This window comes from Capricornis sumatraensis, chromosome 11, assembly GCF_032405125.1.
Source record: "Capricornis sumatraensis isolate serow.1 chromosome 11, serow.2, whole genome shotgun sequence".
NCBI lineage: Eukaryota > Metazoa > Chordata > Mammalia > Artiodactyla > Bovidae > Capricornis > Capricornis sumatraensis.
The window spans coordinates 81,018,785-81,034,330 of NC_091079.1; the positions used below are offsets into that span (position 1 = coordinate 81,018,785).

Sequence of the window (15,546 nt, forward strand, 5' to 3'; positions counted from 1 at the left end):
AAAAGCAGAGTGAGGTTTTTTTTTTTTTTTTTTTTAAAGTAAAGCATAAAATGGTTCTAAATGTAAAATAAAGTCATATAAAATAAAGTTCTCTTTTGGTCTTGTTTAGTGTTTAAATCTAATGGACTTGAAAACAAATTTAGGAAGCGAAGACCAAGAATGAACTTTACTGAAGGTTTTCAAAATTTTGCTACTCCCTGCAACCCCCCCCCCACCCCGAATTATCTGAATATCAGGATTGTTCCCTATAAATGGCTTCCTGGGGAATACTTGAGAGGCTTTTTAAGTAGTGCAATTTCACTACTTAGTACTTGCCCCTAAAGATAAATTTATCTCCTAAAGATAATATTTTTGTCTATTTAGAGGTAATCAATCAATGTTTAGGTCTAAAACTGAGATCTTCCCTTGAGGCAGATTGTCTCGTGCTTGTTAATGCAAATTCCTAAGCTTTGCTCATCCTCTCAATCACATTTGAACTTAAGAAATTGTTATTCTTAACAGCATCCCAGATGACTCTGAAACACTGTCCAGAGCACTCCTTCTGTTCATCAATATAAAGCCCCCTGTTGGTAAATTCCCCAGAGCCAAACCTTTCCTTCTTATTCCTTCTTATGGAAAAGTACTTTTAAATCATCTACTCCTGGATTAGGTTCTTCCTCTGGTGCCTGGGTTAAAAGATTTACACTATTTACAGTAACCTAAAGATAGGCATGAACATAGAGATTAATTCTTCCCCTAAACATCGTTTGATTAATACAGAAATGTTTTTAAAATGTGACTTAGTCATATGAAAATACCATGAATTCAATATAAGCAAAGAATCTTAAATTACCTCATAAAATTAAAAATCACTGGATTGTTTGCAAACATGGAAGCTCTCTTTTATTGAGTATTTACCATGTGCTAGGCAGCTTATCAAATGCGTTTTTATGTCATTTTATTCTATGGCACTGTTACCATCCTCACAGGAAATTTGGCACAGATTAAAATAATTTGCTCAAGGTTACAGAACTGGTAAGTGCTGAAGTCAGATGTCTCCAGCCCTTGTGGAGACTGCATTCCCAAACATCAGGTACACTAGTTTTTGGAGTGTATGATTATAATTAAGTGAGTTGGTCATAGTCATTAAAAGTCCTGAGCACCCAGTTCCAATATGTAGGTGTGTATATATGGAGAGGGGTTCCCTCAAACTACCAAGCAGTGTGCTGACACCATGTGAAAGGTGAAAGTTGCTCAGGCATGTCCGACTCTGCGACCCCATGGACTGACCATAGTCTGTGGAATTCTCCAGGCCAGAGTTCTCGAATGGGTAGACTTTCCCTTCTCCAGGGGATCCTATAATTCAACTCAGTTCTGACACTGTCTACCTAGAGATAGCATCACATATCAAGGCAAAAACCCAGCCTCCACTACAGAAACCAATTGCAAGCTGGAGTTGTCACCTGTACTTCTGAATAGCTATAAATCAGGGGTTCCTATGACCACCTCCTTGGGTTTGATGAATCTGCTGAAGTGGCTCACAAAACTCAAAAAACATTGTACTTACTAGACAGCATAAAAGGATATAACTCAGGAACAGCTGGGTGGAAGATAAACACTGGGCAAAGCCTGAGCAAGGGTGTGGAACTTCCATGCCCTGTCTCTGCAACTTTGTGTGTGCAACCCTGAAGCTGTCTGAATCCAGTCTTCCCGGGTTTTTATGGAGGCCTCGTTACACAGGCATAATTGATTAAATCACTGACCACTGGTGATTTATTCAACCTCCAACCCATAGGGCCTTCCTTATAGCTCAGTAAAGAATCTGCCTGCAATGCAGGAGACCTGGGTTTGATTTCTGGATTGGGAAGATCCCCTGGAGGGAGGAGGAAATGGCAGTCCACTCCAATATTCTTTCTTGGAGAATCCCATGGACAGAGGAGCCTGGTGGGCTACAATCCACGGGGTCTGCAAGAGCTGGACATGACTTAGCAACTAAACCAACAGCCAATCCACAGGGAGTTCAAGGGAAAGTTGCTCGGTGCCCTTGGCAACCAGAACCTATCCTAACGAGTGGTCCAAAAGGTCATTTTATTATTTATTATTATTTCTATTTTTATTATTATTTAGGAAATTCTGAGGATTTGGGAGCTCCGTGCCAGAAACGGGTAAAAGACCAAATATATACTGCTTGTTATAAATCACAATACCATAGTCATAGAATAATGAAATAGTCTGTAACTTGTCTTATGTTTGTACATCATTTTATTATAAACATCATAATATATACTAAAATTTTAAAAGAATTTAAGATCATTCAAGTTGGAGAAATGAGGGTCTATGCATCTTACTGGTACACTGTAAGCCAATAGTAGCATGAAATTACTTTCTGTACCAGAGGCTAAGCTGCCTTCTTTAGTCATACCACACAAATCTCTGTAAGTAGAATGGAGGCTATTCCAATTACTATGTTTGCACAACCAATTATCCTCAAGGTTAGTGGTATAAAACAATCATTCACTATGCTCATGGACTCTCTATTAGGAATCTGTGCAGGACAGAATCGTTATGTCTTCTCTCTGATGTCCAGGGTTTCAAGTGGAAGGAAGACTTGATGGCTGCTAGCTGGAATCCTCTAATGGTTTGTTCATTCACACATCAAGAAGTTGATAGTACCTATTGATTGGGTGCCTCCGTTCCTTCCTATGGCTTCTCTATGTCATCTTTCTTTGTAGGCTAGTTTTTGGATTCCTGTAGAATGGTACCTAAGTTCTAAGGCAAACTTTCCAAAAGGTAGAAAAAAACAGGCAAAAGCTGTTCATATTGTTCTTTATGTACGAGACTTAAAAGCCATGTATTCTTTGTTAAAAGTCAGTCATTCCAATGGAACATAATTAAAACTCCAGAAATAAACCCATGCATATACAGTCAACTAATATCTGACAAGGGAGGAAAGAATACTGAAGGGAGAAAAAGTCTCTTCAATAAATGGTGCTGGGAAGATTGGATATTCACATGTAAAAGAATGAAACTAGAATATTACACCACTCACAAAAATTAACTCACAATGGGTTAATAAATACTTACATGTGAGATCTGAAACCATCAAACTCCTAGAAAAAATCATAGGAAAAAAGCTCCTTGATATGGATCTTGGCAATGATTTTTCAGATATGACACCTAAAGCACAAGCAAATAAAAAAAAAAGTGGGACTACATCAAACTAAAAAGTTTCTGCATAACCAAAGAAGTGATCAACAAAAGGATCACCCATAGAATGTGAAAATATCTGCAAGCCATATATCTAATAAAGGGTTATTACCCAAAGTAAGTAAACTCAAATAGCAGCAAAAAAGCCAACAGACCAATTTTTAGTTGGGCAAAGGACCTGAATAAACAATTTTCCAAAGAAGATATAGAAGTGGCCAAAGGTACATGAAAAGATGCTCAACATCACTAATCCTTAGGGAAATGCAAGGCAAAGCCATAGAGATATCAACTCACACCTGTTAAAATAGCATCAAAAAGCTCAGTCATGTTCAAATATTTGCAACTCCATGTACTGTAACTTGTCAGGCTCCTCTGTCCATGGGATTCTCCAGGCAAGAATACTGGTGTGGGTAGCCATTCCCTTCTCCAGGGGATCTTTCCAACCCAGGGACCAAACCTGAGTCTCCTGAATTGCAAGCAGCTCTTTACTGTCTGAGCCACCAGGGAAGCCCACCAAAAAAGACAGGAGATAACAAATGTTGGCAAGGATGTGGAGAAAAGAGAACCCTTGTGTGCTGTTGGTGAGATTGTAAATTGATACAACTACTATGGAAAACAGTATGGAGATTCCTCAAAAACTTAAAAACAGATCTACCATATGATCCAGCAATTCTTCTGAAACCAAGCAGGACCCTGCAGGGCCTTCTAAAGGACAGAACTCCTGTGACCCTTGACTCTTGGTAGAAAAACTTTAGTCTCCTAGGCCTTCCCTGCGTTTCAAAGAGCAGATTTAATAAGAGAAGCCAGAAAATGCAGAAACAAAGGAAAGCAGGCAAACAAGACAAAACAATAATTTGGCTATTAAACAAAGTTGAGGACCTTTAATTGTTCTCAAAGGCTGTAGTTAATATCCTGAGCCATGTGTTAAGTTGCTTCATTAGTGTCTGACTCTTTGCGACCCCATGGACTGTATGTAACCTGCCAGGCTGCTTTTTCCATGAGATCCTCCAGGTAAGAGTGGGTTGCCATGCCCTGCTCCAGAGGATCTTCCCTAACCCAGGGATCCAAAACATGTCTCTTATTTCTTCTGCACTGGCAGGCAGGCTCTTTACCACTAGTGCACCTGGGAAGCCCCAAACCCTGTAGCTATTCTGCAGACATTAAAATCCCAACCAGGTGGAGGAAGTTAACCGCATGCTGATAACAGCACTAGACCCCAGGCTGGCTGGATCCAGAAAACTGACAACTGAAAATACCACCAGGCCTACTAGCTTCTGCATCCCTCCAAAAGAGCAAGGGTATGTTGGCTCTACTGTGGAGACCCTCATGCCCATCCTTAACTCTGGCCTTTGTAATTATTCCACCAGCTGGGAAGGCGGATGCAACAAAGACAAGATATATGAGTATGAATGATTAACTCGAATGATCCTTCCACTTCCTTCCCTTCTGAATCCCATCTTGCATAGGTTAGCTACTCCATCTCGTTCCCCTTAATGTATGTTTTCAATTAATTTAACAAACCATGTGATTCAAGCGACTCAGTTGAGCCTTTCTGTTCTATGACCTCTAGGATAGTCTGATGAGTAGTGTACTTGAAAGCTACCATTGTAATTTTCTGCCCCAGTAGGTTCTTTACATGTAATATATTAGTAAATCCATGCAACAGTCTTATGCAGAAGGAACTGAGGATACTGAGTCTCAGAGAGGCTAAGTAACTTGTCCAAGGCAGCACAGCTAATAAATAAGGGAGCTAGAATTCATACCCAGATGACAGGGCTCTAGAATCCACATTCTTTTTCACTAGACTCATTTACTTTTGCATGTTCAACACACATAAAATGCTTGATAAACAGGAGACATATTGTCTGATGACTTAAATGGTAGAATCTTTGCTCTTAGTTTATTTTCCACATGCCTGTGATAAAATTTCTAGCTTCTTTAAGACTCAGTTTCCTCACAGAACTTATTTAACTATTATTTAAAGTTAACCTGTGGGAATTTTTTTACTCAGCATGCGGCCCCTAGTAGTTGTCTAAGTAAGAATGGATATTGCTCATCCCCCACTCTAGGGCAGGATTGAGAATAAACCTTCATGATTTTCAAAGTTCAGTTATCTACCCTGCCTGAACCACATTTCCCTCAGCTAATCACGAAGCAGGTGCCTGTTGTCAAGGCCTGACAAGGGTTACCTCAACATTTCAGCTTCAAATGACAAGCAAATCTCTTTCGCCTCAGTGCTGGTTTTTGGACTCCACTATTTTTTCTTTCTGTGGGCAGTTACCTGTAGACAGTTCCCCTGAGAAACAGGCCCATGGGCACCCCAGCATCTGTCCCTCTGTCCGCTCCTCGACTCTGCGCCTGGAAAAGAGCGTTTTGCGGGGATCCCGGGCGCCTTCTACTTCAGGCTGGGTAACCTCAGTCTTTCACCCGAAGCCCGAGCTCCTGGTGGGCCGGCCGAGGGAGGGGGCGTCGCTGTGCAGGGCGCAGCGGCGTCCCGGGACCCTGCGGCCCGGCTCACAGCGCGCGCGGCGCCTCGCAAGTATCACTACAGGCTTAGTTTGGTGATCCAGGTCCACCAGGGCCTCCGTTATTCTCTCCCTCCTCCGCACGCCCCCCGCCTCGTCCCGCACACTTTCCCCCGACCTCTGCTTCTCGGGAGCTTCAGAGAAAAGCTGAGCAGCCTTTTCTCCTCTCTCGCGGTGTCACGGGGACGTCCTCTTTTCCCACCCAGAGCGTGGCTTCCCTCTGCCACCGCTCCACACTCGAAGAGCTCTTTCTCTCCTCTTTAGCTTCTCCAGTGTGCGGTCCGACCGCCATCCCGCAGCCTCTCAGGACAGGCCGTGAACTCGGTCAATCGTGTCCGACTTTTTGCGACCCCATGGACTGCAGCACGCCAGGCTTCCCTGTCCTTCATCAACTCCCGGAGCTTGCTCAATCTCATGTCCATCGAGTCGGTGATGCCATCCAACCCTCTCATCCTCTGTGGTCCCCATCTTCTCCTGCCTTCAATCTTTCCCAGCATCAGGATCTTTCCCAATGAGTCAGTTCTTCAAATCAGGTGGGGAAAGTATTGGAGTTTCAGCATCAGCATAAGTCCCTTTCAATGAATATTCAGGACTGATTTCCTTTAGGATGAACTGGTTTGATCTCCTTGCAGTTCAAGGAACTCTCGAGTCTCCTCCAACACCACAGTTCAAAAGCATCAATTCTTCAGCTCTCAGCTTTCTTTATAGTCCAACTCTCACATCCATATATGACTACTGGAAAAACCATAGCTTTGACTAGACGGGCAGAGTAATGTCTCTGCTTTTTAATATGCTGTCTAGGTTGGTCATAACTTTTCTTCCAAGGAGCAAGTGTCTTTTAATTTAGGCCGAGTTAGCTCGACGTATACCGTGTTCCTGACGCACTGCGAGGACTAGCTGGACAGTTTCGATCGTAAGAGGTCCGGGGACCTCCCCCACTGAGAGGCTAGAAGACGGCGACGCGGGAGGGGCCAAAGGCAGCGGACCGGGAGGGGAGGCGGGGCCGGCTGGAGAGGCGGGACCTAGTGGAGGAGGCGGGGCCCGAGGTGCAGTGGGCGGGGTTTGGCAGGCTCAAGGAGAGACCTTCACTGAGAAGGCGGAAGGCGGTGCCCGCGCGGTGGCGCTGGGCGAAATTGGCGAGACTCTGTTACTCCGGCTGCGGCGGGAGGTGGGGCCGGCGCAGAGGAGTGGGGGCGGGGCAGTCGGAGTGGGCGAGTCCCAGTGTGAGTGGGGAGGCGGGGCCAGGCCCGAGTCGGGCCAGGTCCTCAATGGGCAGGCGAGAAAGCGGGGATCGGCGTGCGCCGAGGAGCGGGGCGGGACCGGCCGGAGTAGGAGCGGTCCCTGCGCCAGGGGGCGGGGCCTACTCAGAGCACCCGCCGGCCACCTGGTTCTGTCCCAGTTGGAGTGGCCCGAGGCGCTCGGTTCTCTCTGCTCCGATAGCTCTGGCGGAGTCTGCGCGATGGGAGACCCGGAAAGGCCGGAAGCGGCCAGGCCCCAGCCAGAGGAGGTAAACAGCGCTGTCGCTTCCTCTCCCGCCCCGCAGTCACGCTGGGCCTCTGGTTGCGGGCTGCGGCGGGGACCTGCAAGGTGCAGGATCTCTATAGTAGATTTTACTCGTTGCCTCCTGAGACCCAGGGTAGGCCTGGCCTCGAGCGCTCGCTGCAGTCTGGTTTCGTCTTTTCGAGCGCTCTGAAGGCCATCCCCTCGGAGGGGTGAGGAGGGAGCCGGGTTTCTGCTCCACTGCTCTGTTCCGGGGCGACCCGAGGGCAGTGCTCTGAGACTTCACATTCGGGCAAGGCGCTCCCTCTTCCATCCTCGCCTGTTCTGGAGCCCTGGCAGGGGAGGTTGAGGCCAGGGCCGAGGACTAGTGGCTCTACTGGAGAAATGCATTCCATCTCTGGGATGGTTAATAGGACCTGGAAGGAAGCGTGTAGAAACTAACACAAGTGGATGGGGTTAGCTGATCAGTAGAAAGGCTTCGGGAAATCCTCCTAACAATGGCAACGATCAGGTTAGGAGACCAGTTTTACTCAGACCCCGCTAAACGGGCTGTGAATCTTTGGGGGGTACCACTTTCTTCATTTCTTTAGTGGAAATGATACTTCCTTCACAAAGAATTAAGTGCTTTATGCAAAGTGCCACGGAAGTTGTGGGTGCTTAATAAAACCTACCTTAACCGTGTTCATCTTCTTGGCTTCTATATTAGTGAAAGTGTTAGTCGCTCAGTCGTGTCTGCCTCTTTGCGACCCTATGGACTGTAGCCCACCAGGCTCCTCTGTCCATGGGGTTCTCCAGACAAGAACACTGGAGTGGGTAGCCATTCCCTTCTCCAAGGGATCTTCCTGACCCAGGGATGGAACCTGGGTCTCCTACATTGCAGGCAGCTTCTTTACCGTCAGAACCTCTAGGGAAGCCCTTCTATATTAGTAGAGGTACGTTACAGCAGTCAACACACTGGGATTCATTCGTCTATAGAGCTGTAGGGTAGTTAAAATTGTTGTGCTATAATTTTCTTAGCCTGTTATTTTGTAAATACTTCTAAACCTATTGCTGTGTGTGGTATCTTTGATTGTTTTTAATAGAGTTTCAGCTCACAGAAATTCAGCTCTCAGATTCACAGAGATTCTTACATTTCTTCAGAAAGTTATAGATTCCGGATTTGGGGTTTTACTTTATTTTGACTCTGTAAACATTTAGTAACTAGCAAATTGTAAATAGCCCTCAAACTTTCTCTTCCTCTTTTGAAACAAACATTGTCCTACTCTAATGGGACAATTCAGATATTTTTGTTTGTGGTGGTAGCTCCAACAGTTAAGAGTTAAGACCTGGAAGTTAATTTTTATTTGTTACCCCTATCTTGGTACAGACCCACAAAGACAGAGGCAGAACTTTAGATCTAGAATGAAGTTCAGTGAGCACCTGTTTCACAGTTTTTAACTTGAGATGCAAGGATGCCTTAAGTACTTTATTTCTATAGATATATTGGTGCAGCTTGGGCCACCTGCATCAGAATCACCTGGAAAATGTTGTGAGAAATGTAAATATCTGGGTCTACACCCCAGATATAGTGAATCAAAGTCTCTTGGGATGGGTTTGGGACTGCATTTTTAACAAGCACTTCAGATGATCCTGGTACACAGTTTTGTTTTGGGTATGCCAAGCAGCATGTGAAACTACTCCTACCAGGGGTCAAACATGTGTCCGCTGCAGTGGAAGCACAGTCTTAACCACTGGGTCATGGGACACATATTTTAAGAACACTGTCTTGGGAGTTTATAGATGAGCTTGAAGGGGGTTTATGAATCTCCTGAAGTTTGTAGGTTTTATATGTGCAGCTGTGAATTTCTAGAGAAAGGGGGTCCAAAATTTTGATAGTGTCCCCAAATTAACTATCATTAATCTAACTGATAGTCCCTGTTTTCAAAATGATATGCCCAGGACCATACAACTCAAGTTTAAAACCAAGTTCTCACTCCTGGACCAGTAGTATACCTGTTTTGTCAGATTTGGTGGGAATAGGAAAATGAAAATGAAAACACCTACGAATAGTGTTTAACTCTGACAGCATCCAAACATTCTACTTCACCCGAGGAGAAAGAGAGAGGTGAAGGCCAGCAAATGAAAGTAGTGTAATTGGAGGTGGATGGGAGGAAGGGGCTATGTAGAATGCCAGTCTAGATCAGTGCAGGGTGAATGCTAGCTGGGGAGTCTTAACCCAGATGGCTGCCCTCGCATGTCCTGGCACTTCTTGGGACCAGGTGTCCAGAATCAGGAAGCACCATTCTGAAAAAGACAGTGGAAAGTTACCAAGGAATGCTTATGAGAAACTGTTTCATGTTTTCCTCACTTGAGCATTTGCAAACAGCAGTTACTACAAATTAGTTGTCTACTTTCAGTCTTACCAGCTGTCCAATCCTGTTTACCACTGCCAAATTAATCCATCAATAAACCTATGCCTCCATGCCACTTCCCTCAAATAAATACTCCCCAAAGGGTCTAAATTCCTGCACCAAACTGCCCAGCTCTTCGCCCTGGCAAAGCCGCTTTTTCATGTTAACACTACATCTTAATTCAGGCTGTCACTTCCGCCTCTGAAATGGACACCATCGTTGCTACCAAAACCTAGGATTTTCTCTTTTCTAATTCAGCCTACACATGGATATTCAATTTCTCTTTCTCATGGTACCCGTGTTCATATTAATTCCTACTCAGAAACTTTCCATGACTCTCCATAGGAATGATTTTAAACTGTGCACCACAATGAATGCCAGCAGCTGGGGCTGGGGGCAAGTGGGAAGATTTGAAGTCTGAGCCTCCTAGCTCCCCCAGATGTTTGAAAATCTTTGACCCAGAAAATTCCCATTGATATCCATAAAGTGGATACTTTAGGGAATTCCTCTTCATCTCATCTTGATCCTTTGCTTTAGCCGAGTCAGGTCGCCTCTGCCTTTGCTTTATGGCCGTTTCTGTCGCTTTTAATCCCAGCTGCCTCTTCCTTCACCTGCTCCATCTCTGTCAGGAGAAATACCTGCAATCCCTGGTCTGTGCTCTCAGCTGTGCTGCTGCTTTGTATCTTCTCCCTGAATAATCACATCCATCCTCTTGGCAACTACTAATAGGATCTTCACGCCCTGAGAGGAGTGGAGAGCGTGCTCTACCTACCATAGTGTTATATTTTCAGCTTCCTTCTTGATGTCTTGAAACTGAACCCCTTATCTTCTTTATTGATCAAATTGATTTTTAAAAGCTTTCGTGTTTGTTAACTTCTTACTGTTGTTAATGACTTGGGTTGGTGGGGGTGTTTATTCAGATGAAATTCTTGTTAAACATGTAATGTGAGAAGCAAGAGTTTTTGTCTGATTTATTCAGTTATTCTCCAGCTGCTGAGCACTTTCTGACATTAGAGAGACCACACGGTTCTTCAGAGCACACTTGGAAAAATTGTGAAGTGTTTTCTGCCTTCTTCTGGTTTTATTTTCTTCCATTGTCCCCCACATTTAGAAAGTTTTCCAGTTCTTAAAAATGGCCCATGCCATCATGACTTTTCTCATATTGTTCTTTACTCCTAAAATATGAGTTCTTAGCCCACATCCACAGAGAGTGCCCTGGAGAGCCTAGAATTTGGGGATATATGATCCTCTTGACAGTATTTTAAAATGTGTGTGGATTTTTATCATCAGGAAAATAAGCAGTATTATCATCTCTAGCCCAGTTCTAAGGTCTGTGTTCGTTAAAGCCCCTCTCTTCACAAGGCAGGATCTTTCCCAATAGCCTCCTAATTCAGCTTCTTAACAATCCACATATTACCATGATGGAATAGGATGAATATATGTATTCAAATGTGACTTTCATTTGAACATCATTTAAAGATAGTTGTCGTGAGCAGTTTTTGCAGATCCAGATGTTGATCAATTATCAGCATTTTCAAACTCCATTCAGAGCAAGGGTGCTTGGTGCCAAAGGGTTGCTGCTTATGATGTCATTCCCAATTGTCAGTATGGTGCACACAGCAAACACAGTGAAAGTAAAGAAGTCTCGCTCTGCGAATAGACCTGTACCCCTGGGACAAAACACATAACAAAAAGAGAAATGCAAAACCATCTCAAAATGCTGCGTAGTGGTGATGAAAGCAAGTGCAGTCTACAAGAACTCAAGGAAGAACAATGTGGGCCAAGATAAGTTTGAAATATTCGTTGACTGCAGATCTCAACCTTTTAAACTGGGATTTGTATAGCTCACTTTTTAACCCTTTCCAGCAATTTTCTAATTCCTTCATGAATTATAGAAGACCACCTTTCTAAGGCCAGAAACATCCCAACAGTTAATAGTAACACAATAACAATTTAAAAAGTTTGTAACACTTGAGAATATGCAAAGTACTTTTATTTATATTAGCTCCTCTGATCCTTCCTTATAACATTCCTTTTAAACAAGTAGGACAAATGTTAGTCTTTAATTTACAGGTGATAATGATCAGATTAAATGACTTGCCTGAAAGCATGAATAATAATATTAAGTGCTTACTGTAAGTGAACACAGTTTTGTACTATAATGTACACTGTGGAGTGAAATATGGTCATTTGGTTTACTTCATGATCTGGTGTAGAGGTAGCAGTGTCCAAAATGCTGACTTTTAATCTCATCTTTACTGTCTTATCATTCACCTGGGAAACACATCCTCCTCAACAACATACTTCATGATCTCATTATACATGGTGACTTTAATCTGGTGAAGGGGAAGGCGAATGCATTCTGAGAACGTTTTACTCTATTTTGAGTTTTACGCTATTTGTACCAGTTAAAAACCACTGCTTTAAGCCTTATCAGTTTGGCCGGTTTTCACCAGCTTCAAATCACTTTGGTTCTCTCAACTCTGTTTCTAATGAACTCATTTTTATTTTTACTTTTTCCTAAAGTCATATTTGATGATGTCCTCCTGTCAGTTCACTAGTTACATCAGCTGTTGTTATTGTTCAGTTGCTCAGTTGTGTCCAACTCTTTGCGACCCCATGGACTGCAGCACGCCAGGCTTCTGTGTCCTTCACCATCTCCAGGAGTTTGCTCAAACCCATGTCCATTGAGTCGATGATGCCATCCAACCATCTCGTCCTCTGTCACCCCCTTCTCTTCCTTCCCTCTATCTTTGCCAGCATCAGAGTCTTTTCCAATGAGTCGGCTCTTCGCATCAGGTGGCCAAAGTATTGGCACTTCAGCATCAGTCCTTCCAATGAATATTTAGGGTGGATTTCCTTTAAGATTGACTGCTTTAGTTACATCAGTACCATTTGTTTAGCAGGAGACAGTACAATTGGTCCTTGAATAACGGGGGTTAGGGGCACTGACTTTCGGCAGTTGAAAATCCTGATATAACTTTTCTGTTGGCATTCTGTATCTGCTGTTCTGCATCCACTGATTCAATCAACCGCAGATGGAATAGTATTGTTATCGGAAAAAAATCCACAGATAAGTGGACCTATGTGTTTCAAACCTGTGTTGCACAAGGGTTAATTGTAGTGTATACTCTTTTTAGGGCCTTCCTGGGTGGCTCAGTGGTAAAGAATCCACCTGCCAGTGCAGAAAATGCAGGAGACACAGGTTCAGTCCCTGGGTGGGGAAGATCCCCTGGAGGAAGAAATGGCACCCCACTCCAATATTCTTGCCTGGAAAATCCCATGGATGGAGGAAGCTGGTGGGCAGCAGTCCATGGGGTCACAAAGAGATGGACACCACTGAGTGAGCATGCATGCGCTCTTTTTAACTTTAGTTTATCTCACTGTTTTGAATTCAGGTTTTTAAATGGTTAAGAATCTGCCTGCAGTGCAGGAGACCTGAGCTCGATCCCTGGGTCAGGAAGACCCCCTGGAGAAGGGAACAACTACCCATTCCTGTATTCTTGCCTGGAGAATTCCATGGACAGAGGAGCCTACCGGGATACATACAGAACATGGGGTTGCAAAGAGTCGGACACAACTGAAGGACTAACACTTTCACATCACACTGGCCCTAATCTAGCTGCCATCCACACATACAGAGATGTAGTTTAAGGCAAGGCTTTGAATTCCGACCTATCTCAGTTCCAATCTTATGTCTGCCAGTTACCAGTTGTGGAATCCTGGATATGTTATTTACCTACTTCAAGATTTAGTTTTCTCATCTGTAAAATCAGAATACTATAACTATTTGACTAACTTGTTGTACAGATGAAGCAGAGTAAATGTATAGAAAGCATCTGTGTGGTGTCAGTTCAAAAGCAGCCTCAGTGCCAGACCTAGAGGACGTGCTCTTATGTGTCCTCCTGTTATGGAGCCTGGAACTGCAGTGTCTCAGAATCTTACAGCTTTTTTGAGATTGCAAAGTCCTCAGTTCAGTTCAGTCGCTCAGTCGTGTCAGACTCTTTGCGACCCCATGGACTGCACCACTCCAGGCCTCCCTGTTCATCACCAACTCCCAGAGTTTACCCAAGCTCATGTCCATTGAGTCAGTGATGCCATCCAACCATCTCATCCTCTGTCGTCCCCTTCTCCTCCTGCCCTCAATCTTTCCCAGCATCAGGGTCTTTTCAAATGAGTCAGCTCTTCACATCAGGTGGCCAAAGTATTGGAGTTTTAGCCTCAACATCAGTCCTTCCAATGAACACTCAGGACTGATCTCCTTTAGGATGGACTGGTTGGATCTCCTTGCAGTCCAAGGGACTCTCAAGAGTCTTCTCCAACACCACAGTTCAAAAGCATCAATTTTTCGGTGCTCAGCTTTCTTTATAGTTCAACTCTCACATTCATATGGAAAAACCATGGTCTTGAAAAGACAGACCTTTGCTGGCAAAGTAATGTCTCTGCTTTTTAACATGTTGTCTAGGTTGGTCATAACTTTCCTTCCAAGGAGTAAGTGTCTTTTAATTTCATGGCTGCAATCACCATCTGCAGGGACTTTGGAGCCCTAAAAAGTAAAGTCAGCCACTGTTTCCCCATCTATTTGTCATGAAGTGATGGGACCAGATGCCATGATCTTAGTTTTATGAACATTGAGCTTTAAGCCAACATTTTCACTCTCCTCTTTCACTTTCATCAAGCGGCTCTTTAGTTCTTCTTCACTTTCTGCCATAAGGGGGGTGTCATCAGCATATCTGAGGTTATTGATACTTCTCCTGGTAATCTTGATTCCAGAAGTTGAGTACAAGTTACAGTTTTGAGCAAAGTCCTCAATGGTGGCACAAATAAACAAAAAACTTGACCACTTCTGTTTTAGAAATTTACCTAAATATTTGTGGAATGAATATTGAGTAAATGCCAAACTGTATGCTAAGCTCTAAGGATTCCACAAGTATAAATCTGTTTTTCACTGTTAAGAAGTAGAGTCTAGAGGAAACTGTAGACAGATAATTAAATTGCAGTGAGCTATATGCTATCAGGCATATAATCAAGGCCTTTGGTGTGCTGAGGGGAGGGGTTTGTGAGGGTACTCAGAGGAGGCTTGATTTGAATGGTTCTAAATTATTTCACTGATATATTGTGGTCTTATGTTAAATTTTTTAAAATCTAAAGGTATCCAATAATCAGAGCACAGGATAAACAGAGATTAACAGTCTATTCACTTACTTCTGCACGGGTGCTAAGTTGCTTCAGTTGTGTCTGTTTGCGACCCTATGGACTGTAGCCCATAGGGTCCTCTGTCCATGGGATTCTCCAGGCAAGAATACTGGAGTGCGTGGCCATGCCCTCCTCCAGGGGATCTTCCTGACCCAGGGGCTGAACCTGCCTCCTGCAGCTCCTGCATTGCAGGTGGATTTTTTACTGCTGAGCCCCCGGGAAACTAATGTTTACTTGACACAGTACTCTCAAAATACCACAATATGTAAAAAACTGGTCTCCATTCTTGCTGACTATTAATATATATACATGTATGTATGTATGTATGTATATGGCATTTTTCCCCTTTTAGAGTGCCATCCTCTTTCCAAGCAGTATGCATTTAGGTATGTGTTTCTTTATCCCTCAAAGCTTTGAGACAGTCCCAGTGAGACCATATGCCATACAGAAATGTTAACATGTAAATAGCAAAAACCAATTGGTACATGGGAAGGTTCAAAGACTGCTAAGTTGTTGGTAAAGAGTTTTCAGATGAGTATGATAATATTTCAGTTAAGATTAGACAAGAAAACTTTAAAATTAAAAAGCAGCTTGTAATAGTAGCCTGTTCATGCCAGCTGGAGAAGGCAATGGCAACCTACTCCAGTACTCTTGCCTGGAAAATCCCATGGACGGAGGAGCCTAGTAGGCTGCAGTCCATGGGGTGGCAAACAGTCGGACACGACTGAGCGACTTCACTTTCACTTTTC

At 43.7% G+C, this 15,546-nt stretch overlaps 1 protein-coding gene across 1 annotated transcript in view; it reads left to right on the top strand.

Moving 5' to 3' along the window:
- The first annotated feature begins 7,109 nt into the window (after nucleotides 1-7,109).
- RRM2B (ribonucleotide reductase regulatory TP53 inducible subunit M2B) overlaps nucleotides 7,110-15,546 on the top strand; it is a 30,448-nt gene continuing 22,011 nt past the window's right edge. The window contains exon 1 of the mRNA XM_068983898.1: nucleotides 7,110-7,218. Within this exon, the coding sequence (XP_068839999.1) occupies nucleotides 7,171-7,218 (48 nt within the window). The 5' untranslated portion in view covers nucleotides 7,110-7,170. The remainder of the gene's footprint in view (nucleotides 7,219-15,546) is intronic.